At 47.0% G+C, this 22,609-nt stretch overlaps 2 protein-coding genes across 8 annotated transcripts in view; one reads left to right on the top strand and one right to left on the bottom strand.

The window, feature by feature from the left end:
- HMGXB3 (HMG-box containing 3) overlaps positions 1 to 8,960 on the top strand; it is a 34,311-nt gene extending 25,351 nt beyond the window's left edge. For 4 of the 5 annotated variants that reach the window (XM_039484965.1, XM_039484968.1, XM_039484966.1 and 1 more), the window contains 6 exons: positions 324 to 508; positions 2,082 to 2,301; positions 4,548 to 4,681; positions 5,144 to 5,260; positions 5,808 to 6,017; positions 6,682 to 8,960. In XM_039484965.1, the coding sequence (XP_039340899.1) occupies positions 324 to 508; positions 2,082 to 2,301; positions 4,548 to 4,681; positions 5,144 to 5,260; positions 5,808 to 6,017; positions 6,682 to 7,155 (1,340 nt within the window). In that variant the 3' untranslated portion in view covers positions 7,156 to 8,960. The remainder of the gene's footprint in view (positions 1 to 323; positions 509 to 2,081; positions 2,302 to 4,547; positions 4,682 to 5,143; positions 5,261 to 5,807; positions 6,018 to 6,681) is intronic. The other variant, XM_039484967.1, reaches the window with a different exon arrangement.
- Positions 8,961 to 10,228: 1,268 nt separating this feature from the next.
- The window catches only part of CSF1R (colony stimulating factor 1 receptor), a 31,327-nt gene continuing 18,946 nt past the window's right edge, over positions 10,229 to 22,609 (bottom strand). The window contains exons 11-21 of one of the 3 annotated variants that reach the window (XM_039485218.1): positions 20,003 to 20,129; positions 19,303 to 19,407; positions 18,806 to 18,916; positions 18,098 to 18,260; positions 16,393 to 16,484; positions 16,131 to 16,237; positions 14,882 to 15,004; positions 14,274 to 14,385; positions 13,824 to 13,923; positions 12,866 to 12,971; positions 10,229 to 11,825 (exon numbers count right to left, since the gene is read on the bottom strand). In XM_039485218.1, coding sequence (XP_039341152.1) covers positions 11,694 to 11,825; positions 12,866 to 12,971; positions 13,824 to 13,923; positions 14,274 to 14,385; positions 14,882 to 15,004; positions 16,131 to 16,237; positions 16,393 to 16,484; positions 18,098 to 18,260; positions 18,806 to 18,916; positions 19,303 to 19,407; positions 20,003 to 20,129 — 1,278 coding nt within the window. In that variant the 3' untranslated portion in view covers positions 10,229 to 11,693. The remainder of the gene's footprint in view (positions 11,826 to 12,865; positions 12,972 to 13,823; positions 13,924 to 14,273; positions 14,386 to 14,881; positions 15,005 to 16,130; positions 16,238 to 16,392; positions 16,485 to 18,097; positions 18,261 to 18,805; positions 18,917 to 19,302; positions 19,408 to 20,002; positions 20,130 to 22,609) is intronic. The other 2 variants (XM_039485219.1, XM_039485220.1) reach the window with 2 other exon arrangements.

Below are 22,609 nucleotides of genomic sequence, written 5' to 3'. Positions count from 1 at the left end.
CCAGCTGTTCAGAGAGCTCGCCTTTGAAAGTACTTATGTTAGATCCAGACATGGCCTGTTGCTTAGAAAAAGCTTTTCAGCTGGCTGCGGAGGGACTTTGGACTAGGAAAGAGCCATTTCAAACAGTACCTTTATGATCAATTCTCCCCAAACATTTCATGGAGATAAGTCTATGGAGTGTGCTTTCTCTGAGTAATGAAATGTTTTTTGTTGGTGAATAGTGTGCTCTGTCTCCATTGGCTTTAGGAAGTGAAAGCAGTGTGAATGCAGTTTGAGTAAACAGTGCAAATGACCTCAAAAGTAACCTGCTCTTTTCTTCCCAGAGAAAACCCTGAGTCCCGAGGAGCTGAGTCAGCTCCAGGAGCTGCTGTGCAGTGGCTATTGGGCCTTTGAGTGCCTCACTGTCCGGGACTACAATGATATGATCTGTGGAGTCTGTGGCATTGCACCCAAGATTGAGATAGCCCACAGGAATGCAGAAAACGTCCTGGCACTAAAGAACATTGAGGTATTAGACAGAAGCTGGAGGGAGCATTTGTGACAAAGCATGTTTCTGTTCTACAGTCGCACCCCCGAGCAAGCCCCACATGTGCAGAAGTGACTCACCAGTTAGTGCCTCCTTGTGGCTGGGTGCAGAATTGCTGGGCCTTCCCTTTGATTGCCTCCTGTTGGTTGCCTCAAATGGTGTCTTCCATGGGCTAGCCCTTAGGTCATATAAACATTCCCTCCCCTTCTGGGGTATCTAAGTCCAGCTGTAACACAGGCCCCACGCTGGTTTCTCCCAGTTGGCCTCTTCATAGTCCCTTTGGGCCAGCAGCAAAGTCCTTCCAAATCCAATGAGAATTGCACTCTTCTTTCGCAGAGGAGCATATCCCAGAGCTCCAGAATAAAACACTGCTAAATATCTTTCACCCCTCTCTGGGCTTTAGCTTCTCATCATCAGCTCCAGGTTCCCCTTATGGAATACTGGCCCCAGGACAGCCTGCTGGAGCCCAGCCCTTTGTTCCAGGGGACCCACCACAGAACCTAGCTCCACTCCTGTGGCTTAGCTCTCCGGCCACAACTCAGTTCAACTGCTCTTCTCCACAGCCAGCCCCTAACTGCTGGGCTTCCTCCCTTTTAAAGTCCTACACCCAGCACAGGTGTGGCAAGGTAGGGCTAATTAAAAAGGGCTGGCTAACCCCAGGCCCCTTGGCCATAAAGGGGCAGACCCCCAGGTAAAGTCTCAAGAAGACGTTTGCTCAGTCTAATCTTAGTAATTCATAGTCATTACACTCAAGGACTTTGTCTAATGTTTTCTACTGATGTCTAACAGGAGCATGCAGCCTGACCCAATGCCGTCCACATGTTGTCCTCTCTTGTGGGAGAGAGATTTTAGATAAGAAGTTTGGAAAAATAGGGTGTGTCCTACTGTTTCACACCATTGATCCAACAGGATTCTGGTGTAAGAGAGCTGAGTGGAACTCTCAGATCACCATCCTTTTATGTATTGACTTAGAAGCATCCTTCTGATTTTGTTAATAGCAGTTTCTCTGAGGTGTCATGGGGTGTTTTTCTAACACACAGGGAAGCGAATAGTGCTATGTAGTAAACCCTGTTTCTAGTTAAAGTAGATTGGTCTGAATCCTTGTAGGCAGAAAAGTCCTGTGGACTCCAACCCCATATACAGTAAGGCAGTGGTCCCCAACCTTTTTGTCTGGCGGGCGCCAGACAAAGGACCACTGCGGCGGTGGAGCACCCGCCGAAATGCTGCCGAATTTCGGCGGCATTTTGGCGGCGACGCCTCTCGATGACGCCGCTTGCCGTCGACAAAAGACGTCATCAAGAGGCGTCCCCGCCGAAACGCCGCTGAAATTCGGCGGCATTTCAGCGGGTGCTCTCCTGGGGGCCAGGACGTGGGTGCCCGCGGGCACCGCATTGGGGACCACTGCGGTAAGGAGATCCCTGGCTCCTCTTCCTACCCTGGACAGCGTGCGTGTTAGCCTTATGCTTCTGTTTCAAGTCACAAGTGGATACAGAGCTGTTTAGAAATGAAGCATGTGTGCTGTTGAATATGATGTTTGTTCTCTCACCTCTGTTAGTTTACCTGGCCAGAGTTCTTGTCATCCAGCGAGGTAAATGTGGAAGATTTCTGGTCCACGATGGAGACAGAAGTGATAGAGCAGGTGGCGTTCCCATCTAGCATCCCGATCACCAAGTTTGATGCCTCTATTGTTGCCCCCTTTTTCCCACCACTGATGAGAGGAGCTGTGGTTGTCAACACCGAGAAGGACAAGAACTTAGATGCACATCCGGTGCCAGGTAACTCACTGCCATAGAGCCCCTAGGGCTGCTTTGGCTAGGGGTGTTGCTGCTGGTGGATACTTGTAGGTGACCCATCTGCAGTTAAGAACTGAGAGTTTTGTTACATGATGCTCTAAAGAGAAGTGCTTGGCACTTCCTGGTGGAGTCTTTAGATCCACCAAAGCCATAGGGGGATGTGTAGGTCAAATTTTGGTATTTCTAATTATGAATTCCAAATGGGGGACTTGGTCTACCCAGGGGAGTCTGAATGCTTAGCTGTGATCTGCTGGAGAAAAGATACAGGGAAATTTCCCATTGCTCCAAATAAAGTACATCAAAGTCTATAAATAGAATGCGTGTTCAGAATGTTACATGGAGATTAGTCACTCAGCACGTGCTGAAACTGTTAGAATACTCTTCATTCTGTTTTGTGAAAACTTGTATTCTGTAGCTGCAGACAGTACCTGTTTTGTGCTGCTGCTGAGACACCAGAGGGGAGTGTCTTAGGTCTGTATGGGGAGTAAAAGGAAGAAAGGACCAGATGATGGGCATAATACAGCTCCGATACCACAACCTACTGTGGCAGAGCTCTGACCTTGCTCCTGTGGGTCCTGCGCTTCTAGGCGATTTATGCTTAGCCTCAGTGGCTCACTGTGACCCTCCACGTAGCCCTTCTCTCTCTAGGGCCAGGGTTACAGTCTACTGAGCCCTTTTCATCATAGGCTGCAAGGAGGTTGGTGAGAGAACTCCCACAGTCTCTGTTCAGCCTCCTGTCCTGACAGGGACCTGACTTCCCCTTCCAGGAGATGTTCCTGTAGTGGTGGGTTGGGGGGAACCTGGGCCCACCCTCTACTCCTGGTTCCAGCCCAGGGACCCTAATGGTAGCAGTTGTTGGCAGCCAACCTTTCACTGCCAGAGTTGCTACATTTCCCCGGGCCACTTCCCCACAGCTCTCCTGCTTCTCCCTTCACCCTTACCTTAGGGCTCCTTTAACGATGTTTTAGGGTGTCTTCAGTAACCAGCCCTTCAGCCGCACTTCCTCTCCTCTGGCTCCCCAACTCCCCTGCCTGACTGGAGTGAGCCCTTTTTATAGTATCAGCAGGGCCTTAATTAGTCAGGTGGTCACATTAACTGAATGACTTCACCTGACTCTTTACAGCTTAATTAGAGTCAGGTGTTCTCATTAGCGTGGAGCAGACTCTGCTCTGGTCAGTCAGGGAACAGAAAACTGTTAATCCAGTGGCCAGTATATCTGCATTCTGCTATTCTGCTGTACCCAACTGGCCTGGGTCTATCACACTACATTTATTTCTGGTTAATGCCTTTAATATGCTGGGTCAGGACATCTTGTGTTCTAATCATATAGAATAGTGAGCCATGAGTGAATAACTTGCATCAGAGTTGGATTCACCATGACCAGCTCTTTCCTTACAACTGGTTAGTGGAGACACTGAAACTTTACCTTGCATTGGAGAGAACTGACTCCCAGGGCGTAACAACTTCTAAGGGGGAGTGAATTAAAAAAAAAAAAAAAAAGTTAACCTCTTCATTCCTGAACTGAGTTTGAATTCCAGGGAAAAGGCGCAGGGCAGAGTTGATGGTAGCATGCGGCCCTCCTGAAGCAGAAGGTGAATAGTGGCCAATTTTGGGGGAGGGAACTGGAGCAGGAAAGCTGGTGGAGAAACAGGCGCATCAACCCTTGGAAGTGGCTGGCTGGCCTAGCAGAGGGGCTGCAGCTGGAAGCCAGCACTGCGCACTGGAGGAACAGCATGCAGGCAGGCCTGTGTGGAAAAAGAGTTGTGGAGACACAAATGAAGGGGTAGGCCTGGAGCTGCTGAGCCGGCTCTTAAAAGAAAGGGACTTGCAGTGCAGTGGGAATGCAGCAGACTGGTCTCCAAGCTTGTCTTGATGCCCACTTAACACTTTAATCCCAACAAATTACTTGAGAATATTTGGAGAGACTGTGAGCGCTCCTTTGGTGACTTGGTCCTGCTGACTCCTAGAATTGGTGCGTGTTGAATGTCATGATTCTGTCAGAACCCAGAAAACCTCATTAGAAAAGTAAACATCTGCTGACTCAATAGTTCAGTAACAGGCTGGGCTTTGCCTTTGGTTCTGGGACTTTCCACATATTCCGCCTTTTCACTGTAGCCTTGCTGACTTCCCTTGTGTTTCTTGGCTACCATCCACCGACTTCTGGAGAAACTACATGGTGTCCTTCCTCTTCTGAGGGTGGGTGTTGAGACTGCTTTCTGCTTCTGCAGGTAGTGGGAGTGCTTTGGTGAGGCTGCTTCAGGAAGAATCCTGCAAACTGGAGCAGATCAACTCTTATAGTGAGGAAGAGCTGCAGTATTTCTTGACACAGTGCAGCATCCCCTGGGGGGCAGCAGACACGAAGGTAACAGGCCTATTCCCTGTCCCTCCCACCGTGCCCCCACCACATCTAGTTTTGGAAGGGGAACCATTCTCATGCCTTCATGTAAGACAAGAGGAGGTGGTGGTTATTCAGAATGACAATATGAGAAGTAACTTTTCACTCCATTGTATTTAGGAAGGAGAGAGGTGATTAGAAAGGATGAGACCCTGCAGATTGCAGGGTAACTGACACGTGGGGAAAAAAATTCAACCCTGGTGGGTTGGAAAATGGAAACCTATAATTACTCTGTCGTGGGCTTCGCATCTTGGGGTTGCTTGTCATCCTCATGGTACTGAGCAAGGAATTAAAAGGCTGTTGGTTACCATGTGTTTAAATACAATTTGTGTGATATTTCACTTACAGCCATGACCTTCTTTGGAGAGCCCCAGGCTTTGATTCTTAATTTAAATATGGGCTTTTCTCTTGGTGTCTCTCTGTTCTTAGGACCAGCTCTGTTACTCCCTCCTGGCTCTCTATGACTTTGTACAGAATGGGGCAGATGCCAAACAAGCCCCAGTCCACCACACAGGAGGCAAAATCTACAAAGTGTGTCCACATCAGGTAAGGCAGGCTAGAAACTGCATTGTGGCTATAAGGTGTGATTGACAGATGCTTAGACAATAACTTGACTGACACATGACCTACCACAAAATGTCTTGTTTTTTTTTCTCTCTTGGAAGAATAAACAGGAGGCTGAGAGTAGGCAAGTGGTGAATTTTGGGTTCTTGTTCTCCACATTCAGGGGTGAGGAGAGATGAGCCAGGTTCTCTTTTGGGGGTGGACTTTGCCTTCTAGAAGCATTCATGCCATGTTGCCTAGTAGAAAGAAAATGTTTTTGGTGTTGAGTTCTTGATTCTGCCACAGAGGTGGGATTGGAAATTATTGTTCCTTGCCTGGGATACAGTTGGCTTGTCTGGGGAGGAGAGAGAAAATCTTAAACAACATGAGGTTGCTGAGTCCAGGTAGTTTCCAGACGCACCGAGGAGAGGAAGTGTAACATTGGATTTGTTCTACATTCTGTGTTGTTCCTTGGAAATTCTCCTTTCTCAGCTGTAGTACAATGCACCAGACCAAAAATTCACATTTGTCCTCTTCACTTTCTTCCGAGGTGGTGTGTGGCTCAAAGTACATTGTGAGAGGGGAAAGTGCCCGGGACCACGTGGACCTGCTAGTCTCCTCACGCCACTGGCCACCAGTCTATGTGGTGGATATGGCTTCTTCGGTGGCATTGTGTGCAGATATCTGCTGCCCTGACCTGACTGTTCAGATGTGGGGGAAAAAACAGGGATGCTTCTCTGATCCCATGGCGCCCCCAACGGTTAGTTACGCTGTTCAGTCTAGGCTGTCTGTGAGGATAATGGGAATTTTCAGTGTTGGGATCTGTATTGTGTGATCTGCGATTAATCTTGGAGTTTTGAGCACCACATTCTGCCTATTAAGATGACTGAACCTTTGGAGATGCATGTTTCATGACCTGCCCAGTGCTGTGGCTCACTTACATATTGCTCCTGAGGAGGGTTACAAACAAATTGTACTGTCTGTATTCCATGACATTTGCACTCCTCACAGCGTCGCTGGTTTACCAGCGCAGTCTGTCTCTTGAATACCGTAGCTATCCAACTCACGGACAGTGGAGATGTGACGCATCTTTAAGGGGGACAGTGTGGTGTATCCTGTATAACATGACCAATAGAAAAAGTTATTACTTACCTGATAGGGAGGCTGCAGAGTCAGAACATCACTGATGTGCTGCTGATGTTTTAAAACTGCTTGTGTGGTGGCAACGGGATGTACGGGACCCACCCTTCTAGGACTTTTGCAGAAAGCCAAGTATATTTGCTTCCATCCTGCTCCAGGTCATTATTCTAGTCTCTTTAATTCAGGGAAATTTTAGGGCTTTATTTTTTGGGATCAGGCATGGTTGAGGGAAACATGCCAATCAGCTGGTATGTGTGCAATCTTTTTTCCTCTCTCTCCCTCAGTGTGTGTCCTGCCCGGAGCTGTTAGACCAACACTACAGTGTAGATATGACTGTAGCTGAACACTCTGTCCAGCACCCAGTTACCAAATCCACAGCCCGCCGAATTGTTCACACCGGGGCAGAGCAGAACAGCCAGAGTGATGCAACTGCTCAGCACCGTTCCATCTCACTGTGCCAAGAGCTAGAGCCTTACAGTGCCATCATCACTGCCATCAATGACAGCAAAACCAGCAACGTCCGCCAAAGGCCCATCACCTTCAACAATGCCACCCACTATTACCTCTACAACCGCCTAATGGATTTCTTCACCAGCAGGGAGATCGTGAACCGGCAGATCCATGAAATCGTGCAGAGCTGTCAGCCCGGTGAGGTGGTGATCCGGGACACGCTGTACCGACTGGGAGTGGCACAGATCAAGACAGAGACAGAGGAGGAGGAAGAGGAGAACCAGGAAGATGGAGAGATTGCTGAATAAACTGCTCTCAACTGGTGGTTAGTCCCTTTCTAACCATGCAGATGAGCGTGCTGGGCTGCCTCAAGGTCTTGGCAGACTGGCCAGGCTTAACTGCGGGAGGTAGTTGGCTTTTGGTTATTTTAAAACAAAGAAGCTGAGATACTGCTGACTTTGACTGCTTACACTGACCAAAGAGCCATGTGCTTCCAGAGGATCATGATTGCTGCTGTGAGCATAAGTTCCGTTAACATCCTTGCTTACAGGATGGGATTCCCTTCCAAGGTGCTTCTTGGACCCATTGATTTGTCGTGCAATGTGCTGTTCTCACACAGCAGCTGGATGGGGTGAAGGTGGGGGGATCAGTTTCCAGTCCCTGGGAATGTCTGAGATGGAAAAGCACAGGGTTGTGGTTTTTTGTTGTTGTTTTTTTTTTTTCTTCCATGGATCTTGTTTGCTGACCATGTTAATATCATCAGTACAGGGTTGGGTGAGGAGGAGCAGGATGGAAGAAAGGTGGATGAAAATGTCCAAGTCTCTTCCTTCCCCCCCCATCCCACAAAACAAACAAACAAAAAAACCTCTGCTCTGAATGGATTAGCATTATACACTGACATTCCGGCTTTGGAATCACCCCTTCCATCTGGCTATGCATTCAAAAGGATCATGTTGGGTGGCCTGCAGCTTTAAAATAGTCATGTCTGGGTAGCCTCACGGGAGGTGCTGGTGCCCAGAACTGAGTTAAGCAGTCATGTGGGGTGGGTGCTCCCTGTTGTTGTCCTGGTTTCAGTAACAGTGCAGTAGTGCAGGTATTTAGCCTGTGGAGAGGTGTGTCTGAGTTTCTAGGACTGTTAGTCCCTTAACAGGAGGAGCAGTAATAATTATTTAGATCTTGATGGTTATCTGCATTACCGAAGAGTTGAACTTGATGGGTTGCCCTTGGCTAGTCAAGTCAAGGGCTAACAAACTTCTTTAAGGAACTGCTTTGAGCTGTCTAAGGTGGCAACCTTTTAAATCAGCAAGGCGCTCAAATTCCACGCACTTCTTTTTGGGCACTTTATTCTTTTAGCTGTTACATCCCATTCATGGACTTTGAGGAAAATTTATATTTGTCCTACAATTGGGGCTGAATGGCGAAAGACAGCCATGTAGCACTAACAGGAGGCAATGAATGCAACGTAACCAGAGAGGCCCATGACAAGAGATTTTTATAATCCTCTCCCTACTGAGACTGTGGTTGAGAGGGCTGCATCCACTCTGCTTTCTGGGCCCTTTGCAGAGTGTGGTAACCCATCCTGCCATTATCCCCACAGCGCTGTAAACCTTAAATGGGTCTGTGCTATCTATACACTGCTCTCACGATTTTCCTTTGATGAGCCAGGCTGAGTCCCCCTTCCCTCCAGCATATTTAAACAGCAGCTCAAATCCTGTTTGTATAGCTGCTTGCATTGTCCACTGACACCCTTTCTCTGCTGCTGGCCATAAATCTCAAAATACACACATCTGGTCCAGCTCAAACAAGGTGGAAGGTGGGATACTGGAATGGTGGGAAACCAGGAAAACTTCCAGGAAGGCTGTTCCTTGTGTGGTCAGAAGAGTAGAAAAGAGACTTGTGGTGTGGATGAAAATTCCCTTCTGTGAAGGGGAACCTACTGAGTACCATACCGTAAACGTAAATGTATTAAGTCTGAGCAAATGCAGTAATTATGGTTTGGGGGTTTTCTGTTTAAAAATGTTAATTTATTATAAAAGACATTAGTGACTTTTTTCAGTCAGTGATAAATTTTAATAAATTATCTCCAATTTTTTGGGTGAACCTATGTGGCAAAGTGAGTTGTGTGTTTTTTTTGTGTTTTTTTTAAACATTTGAGAGCCAGTGAGAAAAGCTTGTAAATCAGCCAGTTAGTCATGTGGTCTGACAGCTGATGCATTAGCCATGGTGCTGGCACAGAGACATGCCAGCTTCTCACAGCTACATGAGCTTCCCATGAGGAAAAATTAGGGGAAACATTTTTGGTCTTCTCTGCAGTGCTAAGTTCTGAAAGGGGCAAATACAGAAGCTGCCTGGGCTCCTAACCCCAGTGTGGAATCTATGAGGCTTTCAGGAAAAGTTGTTTTTAAATACAATTGTGCTGTAGCTCCTATAAATGGAAAGAAGACAGCCCCTGACATAAATAATTAATACTGTTGTCAATTGTAAAACAATTGTCAGGGGCAAATGTTCCCCCCTTCCCCAGCATTTCAGATGTTCATGGGGGAGATTTATGCCTCATATGCTCTTCTGGGGTAAACACAATATTTAAAAATAAATAAATAACCCTTTGGGTTCTCACGGGTGTCTGCTTATCTTCATGGTGCAAGCAGTGTAGAACGAAGTCCAGGTTTCGGTTCACTGTACAACGGGTCCAATTCGTTCATTTGTGTAACGCCACTGACTCGTTACACAAGGGTTGAATTAGCATTGGAGCACTGATACAAGTTGAGTCCTACAATTACTTGTACTGTGCTGATAATGAAAAAGTTTGTAGGAGGAAAACTGAGCAGGTGACATCTCACCAGTAAGCCCTCTCCCTCAGTGCTGATGTGGGTTTTTAAAATCATTTCACTTTCATCTTCAGCTTTTTGCTGTTTCAATTGTGCATTGGTGTGGAACAGATCCTGAAGGAGGCAGCAGAGGTAAAGAGGCACTTTCTCCCTTCATCTGCCAACCTATCCTGTTCAGCTAGGTATCCACTCTACCCAGTGTGTGGCACAGGTGAATACCATAATCTTATCTATTTTCTTCCCAAACGTGTTTTAACCCATGAATGAAAATATCCTGCAGTTGCACCCCTCCTCTTTCCATTACTTAACTTCTCCCAATAAGAGAGAGGTGCCTCAGATCAAAAGAAGCTTGTCATTAACAAGTTTGTCAGCTTCTAATCAAGTCAACGTTCCAACAACTGGAAAAAAGAAGGGGATAGTTAGCTACCTAAATAATTATTAGAGCAAATCAGTAGGTCTGACTGGCTAGGCTTTGCCCTTTCTCTGATGCCTGAAGGGAAGGGAGGGGAGACTCCCATGAGGTCATCTGGAGAAAAAAAAATTAACAATATTGCTGTGTTAATCATGTTCATTTTATTTTCGTCATTATAATGCAAAATGGAAATGCATTAGCTTGTATTTAGTGGAAAGAAATAATTTGTCTCAAACTTTACACCCACTATGTGGTTTAATCCTATATTGAATTAAAAATAGCCCACAAAGTAACTGATAGTAGTAGTCTGATAAAGGCCAAATTAGATAGCTGCTATTGTACAGTAACAGTTGCCTAAGCCAGGTCAGTGTATATACCCTGTCATACTAATCTATGTTGGCAATGCAGTCTGGTAAGGCTAACATTTGTTACACTCCCTTACTGGAAGTCTTGCACTAATATAGACCAGGCTGCTGTGTAGAATTAGTAATTAGTAAAAGAATTAAAGATTTAGAAAAGCTTCCTGTGAGGGCACAGGGCCCTAGCTTATGAAAAAATGATCTTGTATAACATTCTCAATATCTACATTAAAACATTCCCATAAGGGTTTTGTGGTATAGGCAGTAGTTGCTGAGTTGCTACATTAATTGTTCAGTAATTCAAACATACATTATAGTGTGTGTGTAATGTTGAGCTGTTTCCAGATCAGCATAAAAAGCTGTCATTCCTTCCTTGATGGGGATTTACATCCCATGCCTCTTATGAAGTACAGCGATGCTCTCTTTAAATTTCACTTGGGGACATTTTCCCCCTGGAGCAGTAATGGTTCAAAGGGACTGTCCTCTCAACAAAATCTGTAATGCTGAGTGTTGTGTCAGTAGCAGTTTGGGTGACATGAGATGCAGAATCCTCATCTTCACTTAGCTGGGATGTGGGGTATGCCACACATTTAATGCTAGAGAAGCTCTTCAGTTATAACTAATTTTGTAACGTGCATAGAGGAGAGGGAGGGAGACTGATGAAGAAAAAGGCTGGTTGTTTCACTGTAACAGGCAGGGCTGTGTCAGAGTTAGAGGCTTACTTTGAAGCTCTTGTGCCTGCAGGCACACACACTCACATAGGAAACACAAGGATTCCATTATAGGTGCATTCCAATACATATTCGTGTAGAACAGTACATGGTGCATGCATGCCAGCCTGCAAAACTGGCCTTTGGAAACTTCTTAGGAGCCAAAAGCCAGCCAAGCACGAACTGACTAGCATGGAGTTAGGAACTGCTTGTCAGGATGACTGCATCAATGGGCCTGTATGTCACCACTGTTGGTGAGAGACTCTAAGGGGATCTGATCCTCTCCTCCTCTACATGCATCACGTTCCTGGTGACTTTGAGCCATGCTTCAACATAACTGTAGGAATCACACATGAGTCTTGGCTCTTAGCTCCTCTAATGATACCCTTTCAAGGGGGGAGTTCTGTAATTCTTTCACACTTCAGAAAGCACAGAGATAAGGAGACACTGAGCATGAGGAACCTGCCTTCTAGCCAAGAGAGGGACCAAGCCCTTTGCAATCATGGGGGAAGAGCTATCCAAATTTGACCTTACACACTAACAGAACTGGTAATTGTTGCTCTTCAGAAGAGGCTGACTGCTCTCTGCTTGGTCACAGGACTCTTCACAGCAGCCAGAGGGTTCACTCACGCTGTCTTCCTCCGAGCTGCTGGGGAGGTTTGTATAGTCCTTAAAGTAAGAAAAGGCAAATAGATTTCAGTCCCTTGAGTTTACTTAAATCAGCTGTGGCCTAGTTCTCCATATCACACTCATAATGAAAATGCTGCTGCTGCTTCCACACGCAGGAGACTCATCATTTTTGCATAGATTTATATTGGTGAATTTTCTTATCTTTTGGGGGGAGATGTGGAATTGCCTGTGATTTCAGTAGGGATTGAATGCACAGGAGCTGGGCACTACCCTGATATGTAAGGCATGAACTAGACTTCTAGCTCCCCCCGTAATCGGTTAATACGGTATGTGCTGTTGATACTGTGTCTTCTATGGCACGACTGTAACTTGTGCTCCAGTTGGCAAAGCAGAGAGGCTCCGACACTGAAGTTCTTGTGCATCTCCAGCTATGCACAGTACTAAGTGATGTATTATTTTTTTTAAGCCTTCTTAGCACTTAATTGATTTACAAGCTGCTACTGGCCAGGCAAGAGTGTGGCATGTTTAAGTGTCAGGGAGCTAATGTTGATGATCAACGTCCTGCTTAGGTGCCTCCTGGAGAGCAAATCAGTGCTTCCACTAGGGCCACTTGGATAGCTCAGGATACTGTTCATGAGATGGCATCTCTTGCCTCACTGCTTCCGTGCCACTCCAGGTTAGGAGTGACAGAGTACTGTTGCTGCCACCAGTTGCCCGTGTGAAATGAATGGAGATGTAGATGTGTCCACACCGCAGAACATCATGGCTACTGGCAGCCTCAACTGAATCAGCGAGGTGGCTTACCCATTTCCTTAGCACTTAGTAGTGGTCCCTAGTGCTGAAATAAATGGATGCCATCAGAAAACTAGTGCTGCCAATGTACCTATGTGAGGGCAAGTTGGGGGACTTTGTACTCCAGTTCCATCCCTTTCCGTGCTTTCCACCAGCACTAAAAAGGGTGTTTTAATTAAAAGATGAGAAGCGAGAGATAAGGCAGGGCCCTGGATTGCTGGTGGATGGAAAGGAACATCCTTTTTCTCCCCGTACTTATCTGCACCTAAGTCTCCAAAGTGTCTCACCTGTTCCTTGTTGGCGTCCAGTTGCTTTTGAATGAAATGGCATATCTGGTCAAAGGTGGGCCGTCGGGTGGGTTGCAGATTCCAACATGCTTGCATGATGCGATACCTGCAGCATCAAACAGCAGTACCTAGTGTTAGCCTCACATTGAGGAAGGGGCATGCTGATGTGCCCAAGGCTCTGCCAGGGAGCTGTAATGGGATGGACGTACTTCATCCCTGGGGTGTATGACCTTTTGGCCTGAGCCATCCTTCACCCTCTCTGTCTACTTACCCTACATGCTTGCGAGGAGTAATTAATAAATATTGGTGAAGTGCTTTTGAGTGCCTCAGCTGGAAGTTGCTCTAGGAGAGCAAAGTACAGACTCCTGCTAGACACCTAAAGAGCCAGAAGCCACACATTCAGGGAGTCCCTGCTTTATGAGCGTGGACTGTATATTATAGCTTGCTGCTTTTCTGCTGGCTGCAAGAATTTGTTTACATTCCTACCTTCAATGGTTAAGGGGATTCACTGGGATAAAAAACCATTTCCTTAATATTTACAAGGTGGTGTCATGTCATGGGTGCTTTCTGGAAGGAAACTACAGTCCATTCCTAGAAATCCCCATCCCTGCATGCTAGTATATCCAGCAGCAATATCCCTAGGCAATGGCATTACCGCCTGTAGCATTACGTGCCATCTTCAGCAGCAAAATGACAGGCTCTAAGCAGAGTGAGTCTGAAACAAAATCCCAGACCAAACACTCCCAAACTGGGCCCTGTTGGAAATCGGGCTGGAAACTTTGTGGCTTGAGTCTAGCGCTCTAGTAAGTAAATCATTAACTTTCCAGCAGGAGAGCTCATTGGCCCTCAGTACCCTGAATAACCTAGCACTAGCTTTTTCACTGCCTGTGGTGCCTGCTTCCTTTGCTACCTGTGCATTGCCGGGGCAGCGACTGCATTTCCGGGCGGCTGTACTTACATTTCCATCGGAGCAAAGTCTGGTCTGGCCATCTGATACCCCTGCTTCACCATGCTGTAAAACTTGCTATTCACCAGCATGCCAGGGTATGGGCTTTTACCTGCAACCACAACAGAAAACAAGCTCCGGTTTAGAGCAGACATGATAATGAGAGAGCTCGCAATCAAGCTCAATAAGCAACATGCCTTGGAGAGGTGCTGCAGGCGTTTGCATGGACTGAGTTTCTCGTGCCCGAGAAGGACAGTTACTGTGGCAGGTTGCTGATGGTAACAGACACTGACAAGGACGAGTAATTTGTACAGCTGATGTTAAAGAGGTTGCTTTGCCCTACTTCCCACAGCCCAGTTTCTCACTCAGCCCTTCCCCAATCTTGTTGCCTAAAGACATTTGTGTCTGGGTCCGTGATGGAGGTAAGTGAAATGCAAAGAACTCTGAAGGACCCTTCCTTACCCAGCGAGAAGATCTCCCAGAGGAGGATGCCGTAGGACCACACATCACTTTGCACAGTGTATATGCAGTCAAAGATACTCTCTGGGGCCATCCACTTCACCGGCAGACGGGCCTGTAAGGGCAAAACGTTCCACTCGGGCAACTTTCACAATTCTAGTCCTGTTCTCTCCCCCTCTGTCCTAAACCACATCCTCCCCCCTTAAACACCCCACCCCAGCGGTTCTCAAACTATGGGTTGGGTCATGACCCTGTTTTAGTGGGCTTGCCTGGTCTGGCTTAGACTTGCTGGGGCCCAGGGCTGAAGCCTGACCCCCACCACCTAGGGCCGAAGCTGAGGGCTTCAGCCCTGGGGGGGGCAGGGCTTAGGTTGCAGGCCCCCTGCCTGGGCCTGAAGCCCTTGGGTTTCAGTTCGCCTCACCCACCCCGCACAGGGTGGTGGGGTTTTGGACCTCCCATCCTGGGCTGTGGGACGCGGGTGGGCTCCGGCCTTCGTTCCCCCTCCTCCGCTCATGTAGTAATTTTTTGTGGTCAGAAGAGGGTTGTGATGCGATGAAGTTTGAGAATCCCTGCCCTATACCTCACCTCTGCTAATGCTCCCCGTTACTTACATTGCCTTTGACAACATAGTTTGAATCATTCATGATGTCCCTCGCCAGCCCAAAGTCACAGATTTTGGCTACTCGTCCGTGGGTCACTAGCACATTCCTTGCTGCCAAGTCCCGGTGGATGCACTGGACAGGACAGACAGCAAAACAGCATCCAAATAAATTATCCTGCTACAGTGATGGAACACACTCAAAACCTCTGCCTTTCTTTCCTATAAGAAGAAGGTAATTGCCTACCCAACAGTTGCAGGGCAGGTGAATTGATGAAGCCCTTTGAAAATACTAGATGTCAGCAATTACAATTTCAGATGCTCTCTCTCATTTTATATGTGCCCCTTCCTACAAATTGTTATCAACATAAAAACTGCCATATGGAATCAGACCAATGGTCCATCTAGTCCAGCATCCTGTGTCTGACACCAACCAGTACCAGAGCTTCAGGGGCAGTGCACAAAACAGGGCAATTTGGAGAGATCCACCTGTCTTCTCTTGCTGGCTCCTGGAAGCCAGCGGTTTAGGGTTGTCCAGAGCATGGGGTTACATCTCTGACTATCTTGGCTAATAGCCAGTGATGGACCTCTCCTCCGTGAACTTATTTAAATTCTTTTTTGAATCCAGTTCACTCCACTTCACTTCTGAAACACTTCATACTATATCCTGGAATCACTCAGCCCTGCCCTTGGGTGCCGTGTTGATGGAGTCTCAGATGTATGGGGTCTTTGCAGACCATGTCAATGGAGAACAGTCAGTACATTTGCTCTTTCTTAAAATATATATAACCAGGTTCAGGCAGAAATCTAAACTGCCACCTTCTTTTCCTTTTTCCTGGGAAAAAAGACTATAAGTGCAGGACCGTGCAGAGCCTAAGTTTTGCCCTAATGTAAAAGCCGAGTGGAAGAGATGTGAAAATGGCACACAACACACACACAAAATTCAGTTGTCACTCCATGACATAAGCAGGATTATGGCATGAAATCTGAACTGGCTACTGGGTGAGGCCACATCAGCAAGGAAGACCCATTATCCTGCATCCCAAAAAAGTGGAAGTTGAATACTAGAGGCCTCTTTGCTAGCCCCCTTGCCCAAGATGGAAGGGGCATGTATCCACAGCAGGCTCAGAAGGCTCAGGGACAGAGGTTCCACCCCAGTTCACAAGGCTGACAAAAGTTTTGTCCCTCAGATGCTTTATGCTATGGGCTAACTGTGTATTTCTTTCTTAACCTGGTGGGCCACCGTCCTCTTTGCCACTTACATTCTTTGAGGCAAGGAAGGCCATTCCCTGGGCCACCTGATTGGAGAACTGCAACAGGTCATACAGATCCAGGGGCCGAGTATCCTGTTCTTCCTCTGCATTCTTGCCTGGAACAGAGAAGAGCTCTTTATCGTTAACCCAAGAAGTGTCTTCTGGCAGGAGATGTAAGTGCTGAGTGCACTGGATCCTGGCCCACAATGGGGAATGATACAAGCAGTATGCCTATCAGAATGCAGAGCCCAATGGGAGATGGAAACCATACCTTGTAACTTACCCCCTGCTGGCATGGCGTCTGATGGCACAGGTCTCATTTCAACATAGGTCTCCAAACACTGGCTTGCAAACCCACTATCACTGAATCAGAGAGAACAACAGAGAGGGGACAAGTTAAAAAAATCAGGGCTATATCTGTCTTTTCATCCTTTGACCCCAGGGTGCTGGGCAGAGAAAACACTTCCAAGTTACTTGTGAGGTTTGGCGTATTTTAAAAGCTGAACTGCAGAGCAAAGTGAATAATGATCTATATACCCCATGCTAATTAGATTGTGTGTGCGAGCATTCAGCAACGAAATAGTTTGTAACTACCTTTTCTAGAAATGCACTTTTCCTTCTGTAAAAGGTATTTCCTGGATCAGTGTGACTGGCTAGATCTCATTCTGAGACATAACACCAATTGCAAACAACGGAATAGTTTTGTCTCAGTAGCTGAGATGAAGGAGTGCGAGGGGGGAGAATGAATAAGAAGCATAAAATCACATTTGTGTGGAAATCGTCGGTAATTTTCAGAGGTTTCTGAAATGTGCCAGTCACAATTTTCCACTCCCAAGGCCTGGCCAGGTGCATTCTGGCTTTACAGAGCATTTTTTAAAAATTACCTATACTTTTTAAAGTAAAATATTTCTACGTGTGAGTACCATGACCTCCCAACCTCATGCCAATAAAACCTTCCCATTGCCTCCTGCTGTCAGGCACTGGAATTCTGCATGGAATCATAGGACTGGATGGGACCTCGTGAGGTTTTCTAGTCTAGTCCCCTGCACTCAAGGCAGGACTAAGTATTATCTAGACCATTTCTGACAGGTGTTTGTCTAACCTGCTCTTAAAAATCTCCAATGATGGAGATTCCACAGTCTCCCTAGACAATTTATTCCAGTGCTTGTGTCATGGTCTCACCCTCACTTGAAACTGGGGGGTTTCAAGTTGAGGACCAGCATGTATCCCCCCACCCTAAAATCCTAGGGTAGGTCTCCTTTTTGCTGCCACCACCCGGTCAATTTACATGGGCCGGGACACCCCTGTTTTCCCCCTCCTCTTTCCAAAGACGTTCCCTAGGGAAACACAGATCAACTCACAGGGGGAGAAACCTCCCCTTCTCCTCCCTCCCTTCTCTGCCCGGAGATAAGCCTGTCTCACCACCGAGAGTCTCTTAGCTCCCTCCCCCTGTATCCACAGTAGAAGGGATTTAATCAAATCTTTATAGAAAGAATTTATTAAAAGAAAAACAAGAAAATACAGAATCTCTATGAGTCCAAGCTGGACATTCATAGGGTATAACCTTATCAATTTCTGGAGAGAATCCTCCCTCCTTCTCAGTACAAACAATACAGGCAGAATTAAGAATAATCAATAACAAACACACAGAATTGCAAACATAGGATTATTAGATGAGGACACAAAGTACCTTTCTAATACTCACTATCTTGACTAGAAGAAATTAGTTCAGAAAGATGGAAACTTGCAGAAGACTTGATTAAACATCTGGACCCTTGTAACTCCAAACGGCTAAGAACAACACACACAAGAACAGAGAGAAAAAGTTCCCTCCTAGGAATTTTAAATTCTCTTCCCTGATTGGTCCTCAGGTCAGGTGTTCACCAGGTACTATGTGTTAACCCTTTACAGGTGGAAACTTAACCCTTAACTATTTATGACAGCTTGCATGTACACTCTCCAGTCCTGAGTCTTACCTTCGGACGTACTTCTTCTCCAGATAGATGTTTTTGTAATCGGCTGTGCTATCCAGAGAGGAGTCCAGGCTTGAGTCCTGGATGATTATGGACTCTGCGTTCTTCCGCAGGAAATTCAGCAGATCTCCATAGCGACAGTACTCAGTGATGACCAGAATTGGGCCTAAAAAATAGGAAGTGGTAATCACCAAGAGGTGACTTCATTGCACCCTTTCCCTCTCTCTCCTGGCGGCCTGGTTTCCTCTTTAGAATGGCATGCTTGGATGTGTGGGGGTGAATAGGCGCATGAGTACATACACAGGTTTGGTGTCAGTCTCCATCTCTAGCGAAAATGGTAGATTCTAATAAGTTAGATAATCTTGAGACTGCAGCTTCGGTCAGATATAGGTCTCCATGCTAATGGTCCCTAATTCTTGGAGCCTGGCTAGGCAATGGGATGGGCAGCTCTGCTAGCTCAGGTAGGCAGGAGAGCCCTGAAGAAGAAATAAGCATGGAAAGCCTCCACAGGAATGTTCATAGGTTTAAGGCCAGAAGGCACCATTATGATCATCTAAGCAGACCCTCTCCTTGGGACTATAGGAGGAGTCAGCAACTTAAGAAGTGTGTAAAGGCCCTAGTGTTCCCCTGGAGGTGGAGGTGTCACTGAAAACAGAATTCAGGAGGATGTCTACTGAGGCTCTTAGAGGGAATGGTGCCATCTCATCCTACCTCCATAAGTACAGGCTCCCAGCAGGTTAACAATGTTCTCATGGTGGCCCAAGTGACTCATGATTTTCAGCTCAGACATAAGGGCCTCCTGTTCATCTGTGTGGGCTGTTGCTGGAATCAAATTGGAAAAGATTACCTCAAGTCTGACATGGAGTAGGGACAGAAGGAGAGAAGAGGTGGTGGGGAGGAGAAAAGAAAGGGTGAGAGAGAGCTGGGGGAGGCAGGAAAGGGGATGAAAGAGTTAAAAATGAGAGAGGAAAACAATAGAAAAATGGGTAGGGAGAGAGGAGGAAAGAGCTGAGGCATGAGATGAACATGCTTTCTTTGCCTGGATATAGCTGCCTAGGACAGCTATGGCTGCCTTGCCACAACTGATGCCTAAAAAACATGCATTTTAATCCATTATTGGCAACCAGTGCAACAAGCACACCCCAAATGTTGTGCACATGGGTTTGTGTTTTCAGTGTGTCTTGCTCTGCACTCTGCTCTTGACTTACATTTGAGCATCTTCACAGCCACTTTGAGGACAGTGTCTTCCTTCCCCAGCCCGAAAGCAGTGGCTTCTACCACTTTCCCAAAGGCTCCTGCTCCCAGGATCTTTCCTACAAAAATAAATGTGCTTAGAAGAACCAACCAACCAAACAACAACCCAGTGATGGTGATTTCAAAATAACTGCTTTGGACAGACCCTCCGGATGGCCTAGTGACATGTCAGCAGCAGAACCCGGGCAAGATGCAGAACATGTGAGCAATATGGAATCCACGAGTGAATGGAGCTCTGCCCACATGTATGGGGCATTCACTGGGAGTGAAGGCAGATTTGTAAGGAAGTGAGTGTCCAGACATGGAATCAATCTAGCTCTGCATGTCAGGAAAAGTCTAGAGAGGGTGATCTCATTCTGAATGTGTGAGCCTGCACGTGACAGGTCGGGACAGAATCATGTCACCCTAGCTCTGTATGTGAGAGCATGTGGAAGGCTGCAGAAAGGGCAGGATCATGTCGTCTGTAGTTCTGCATGCAAGAGGACATGAGTGTTTGGATGGGGGCAATATTGTATTGCATTGTTCTAATCCTGTACGCAAGAGAACGCAAGGGTTTGGACATCCTCAGCGTCCTTTTAGCTTTGCACATCAGAGAATCTGGATCTGCGAGTCGAATTACTGACCAACAATAGAGAAGCTCTGAATGTTTCTCACCAAACTGCAGGTTGTTCCTGGGGAATTCCCATTTCTCATTGTAAGGCAATTGCGTAGGGTCAATAAAGATGTAGTTATTCCCTTCGCAGGCCTCAATGATCTTCCACCGCACCTGGTATTTTGGTTTCTGTAAAGAAGAGAATCTGATTAATCAAGATTCCTTCTCCTACTCTACAAGGCTCTGTAAAACCAGTGCAGCTTATTACAATGACTTTAAATCCCCACCACATTCCCTGGGGCATCACGCTCTCCTCACATAGATCCATAGATTTTGTGGAGAGTCCTATTTTTATACCATCTAGGGCTTCTTGCTTTTGAATGTGGGGTGAATGGAGAGAAAGCTGATAAGCTGGTTCTAAGCATTATGACCTACATCATGGGTCCTTCTGGCTGGTCATGAAGCCTGATTGCCCCCTGTTCTTGGTTGAATGTTAAGCACTACACATTCCATCAGCTGAGGTCGGCATTTAGGCTGGCACTCCCATTTTCCTTCTCGAGTAGCAGCAAGGGGGCCTGCAGTGTTCTCCTAAACTATCTGTCTCTTTTCATTCTCTGGACAAGCAGGCTAGAGCATCTGGGAACATGGTGCTAGAACAGCTGGTGTGTCCCACAAATGGAGGAAGCACCTCTCTAGATGGTTTGAGTGGGCAGCAGATGTCAGCATAGCAGGTGCTTTTGTTTCAGTGGAAATCTCCTAAAGGGGCCTTCCTTCCTCCCCATTGCATTCCTGAACCAGCACCGCCTTGTGCTCCGACTCCATTTCGCTGAGCACAGCACTGGCATGTGTTTTGTTCCTTTTAAAACAGAGAAATAGAACTTAGCATTTCTCCTCTTCTGCCTGTTTCTGATTCCAGCAGAAGTAAACAGGCAGGGAAGGGGAGGGCAAGCCGCTCTTGGCGGTGGACAGAAGCAGCCATCAGCTTGAAACGGTTGTTGTCAATATCACGTCAGAAGGATGGGGGAGACCAGACTGATGTAAGGAAAAAGAGGAAGTGAAACAGTTTGGCGTTAGAGTGATCTGTGCTGCCCACTCCCATGAGACATCTCCTCTGTCTGCACAGCAGGGCCTTAGTCTTGTCTTTGTCCACTGGCAGAAGGAGTGGAGCGTGCTGGCTCAATGTGATGATTCACTTTGCGGCCAAGCTCCTGGATGTGGAAATTTTTCCTCCTCCACCGCTTCCTCCTCCTCCTGCTGCTGCTGGGCAGCTGCAGACAAAGGTGAGTCACCCGTGTGGATGGTTAGAGAGCTGGGTGGGCCACGGGCATGAAAGGGAGAAAGACTGAGGTAGATGGACACCACCTAAGGCTAGTGCAAGTTCTCTGTGTTTCCTGGCTGGGCAGTTTTCCCTTCGTCCTGATCCAAGGTCTAAGGATTAAACACCTGCACCCACAAAGGTCTGTCCAATGATAGAAGGCGGCAGCAGGTCTAAGTCCCCAGAAACTGCTGCAATTAGGGTAGGTCCTACATTGCATCAAAGGTGTGCACCTGGGTTTGGTTCACTGTAGCCTGCACATGCACGGGAGCATTGCTGATTTTTTTCCCATGAATTGTCTCAGGCTGCAGGGATCCAGGGTGGATTAAGAAACCCAGCAGTGATGCATCCTTTCAGAAGCACCTCCTGTTTCTCTGGGTGTTCCAAGGCCCTCCTAAATTCCCAGTATCATTGGTGCTGTGCTTGCGCTCAGGTCCTCACTGGCCTCTCTCTCCATATCGGTGGCTGAGGGCTTGTTCCTTCCAGTGATGGTAGAATCCAGAGCTGAGGTCTCAGTTACTCTGCCCGGGACTGAGATTTCTCAGAACGGAAAACACCTTTTCTAGCTTTTCCTCATTTCAAAAGAGATTACATGCTAATTATCAGCTTAAACAGACAAGAAACAGGAGTTCAACAACTGAGGATAAAGCTCCCTTATGCTCACTCGCTGAAACACATGCAGCAGGGCATGTAACAAGAGCCGTGGGGAAAAAACAAACAAACAAACAAAAACCCTTTGACTCTGACGGGAAAAGGAATCCTGTTTTCAGCAGTTGTGCAAGGAGGGACAATTAGAATTTTGGTAATAAACCACCATCACTGATTTCCCCAAAGCAAACGAAAACGGGGGCAGTTCCTGTCTGAAGACAATAGAGAAGTCTCACTAGAGACAATTGGGTGTTAGCATTCCCAGCACCCACTTTCACTGTGGAAACAGCTTTTTGCTTAGCGGGGAGAGGGGGTAACTGAGGAAAAAATTGCAAAACTCTGGTTGAAAAGGCAAAGTGTTGCCCTCAGCTGACTGCACGTTTCAGCAGTTCACATGTGATAGTTCAGAGAAGCAGGAGCTAGCACCTTTGCCCAGTGCTCTGAGTAACATCTTGCACAGATCTGTGAGCCAGTGACACTGGGATGAGTCACTGGGGGAGCAAGAGCCTGTACAATTCATGGCGGGGCTTTTGGGGGGTTGCATCAGACTTCCACTGGTATTGAGTGACTAATGAGAGATCAGGTTGAAGCCACATTCTTGTGGTGGGGGAGGGGCCTTGAGGCAGGCACGGAGTTAAAATTCCTCCTGGGGGGTCTAGATCAGTGTGCATCAGAAGGGCAGATCTGCCGCCCTTTAAGTGGGCAT

The sequence above is a fragment of the Mauremys reevesii genome, linkage group 8, assembly GCF_016161935.1.
Source record: "Mauremys reevesii isolate NIE-2019 linkage group 8, ASM1616193v1, whole genome shotgun sequence".
NCBI lineage: Eukaryota > Metazoa > Chordata > Testudines > Geoemydidae > Mauremys > Mauremys reevesii.
This window is presented reverse-complemented; position numbering and strand designations above follow the sequence as displayed.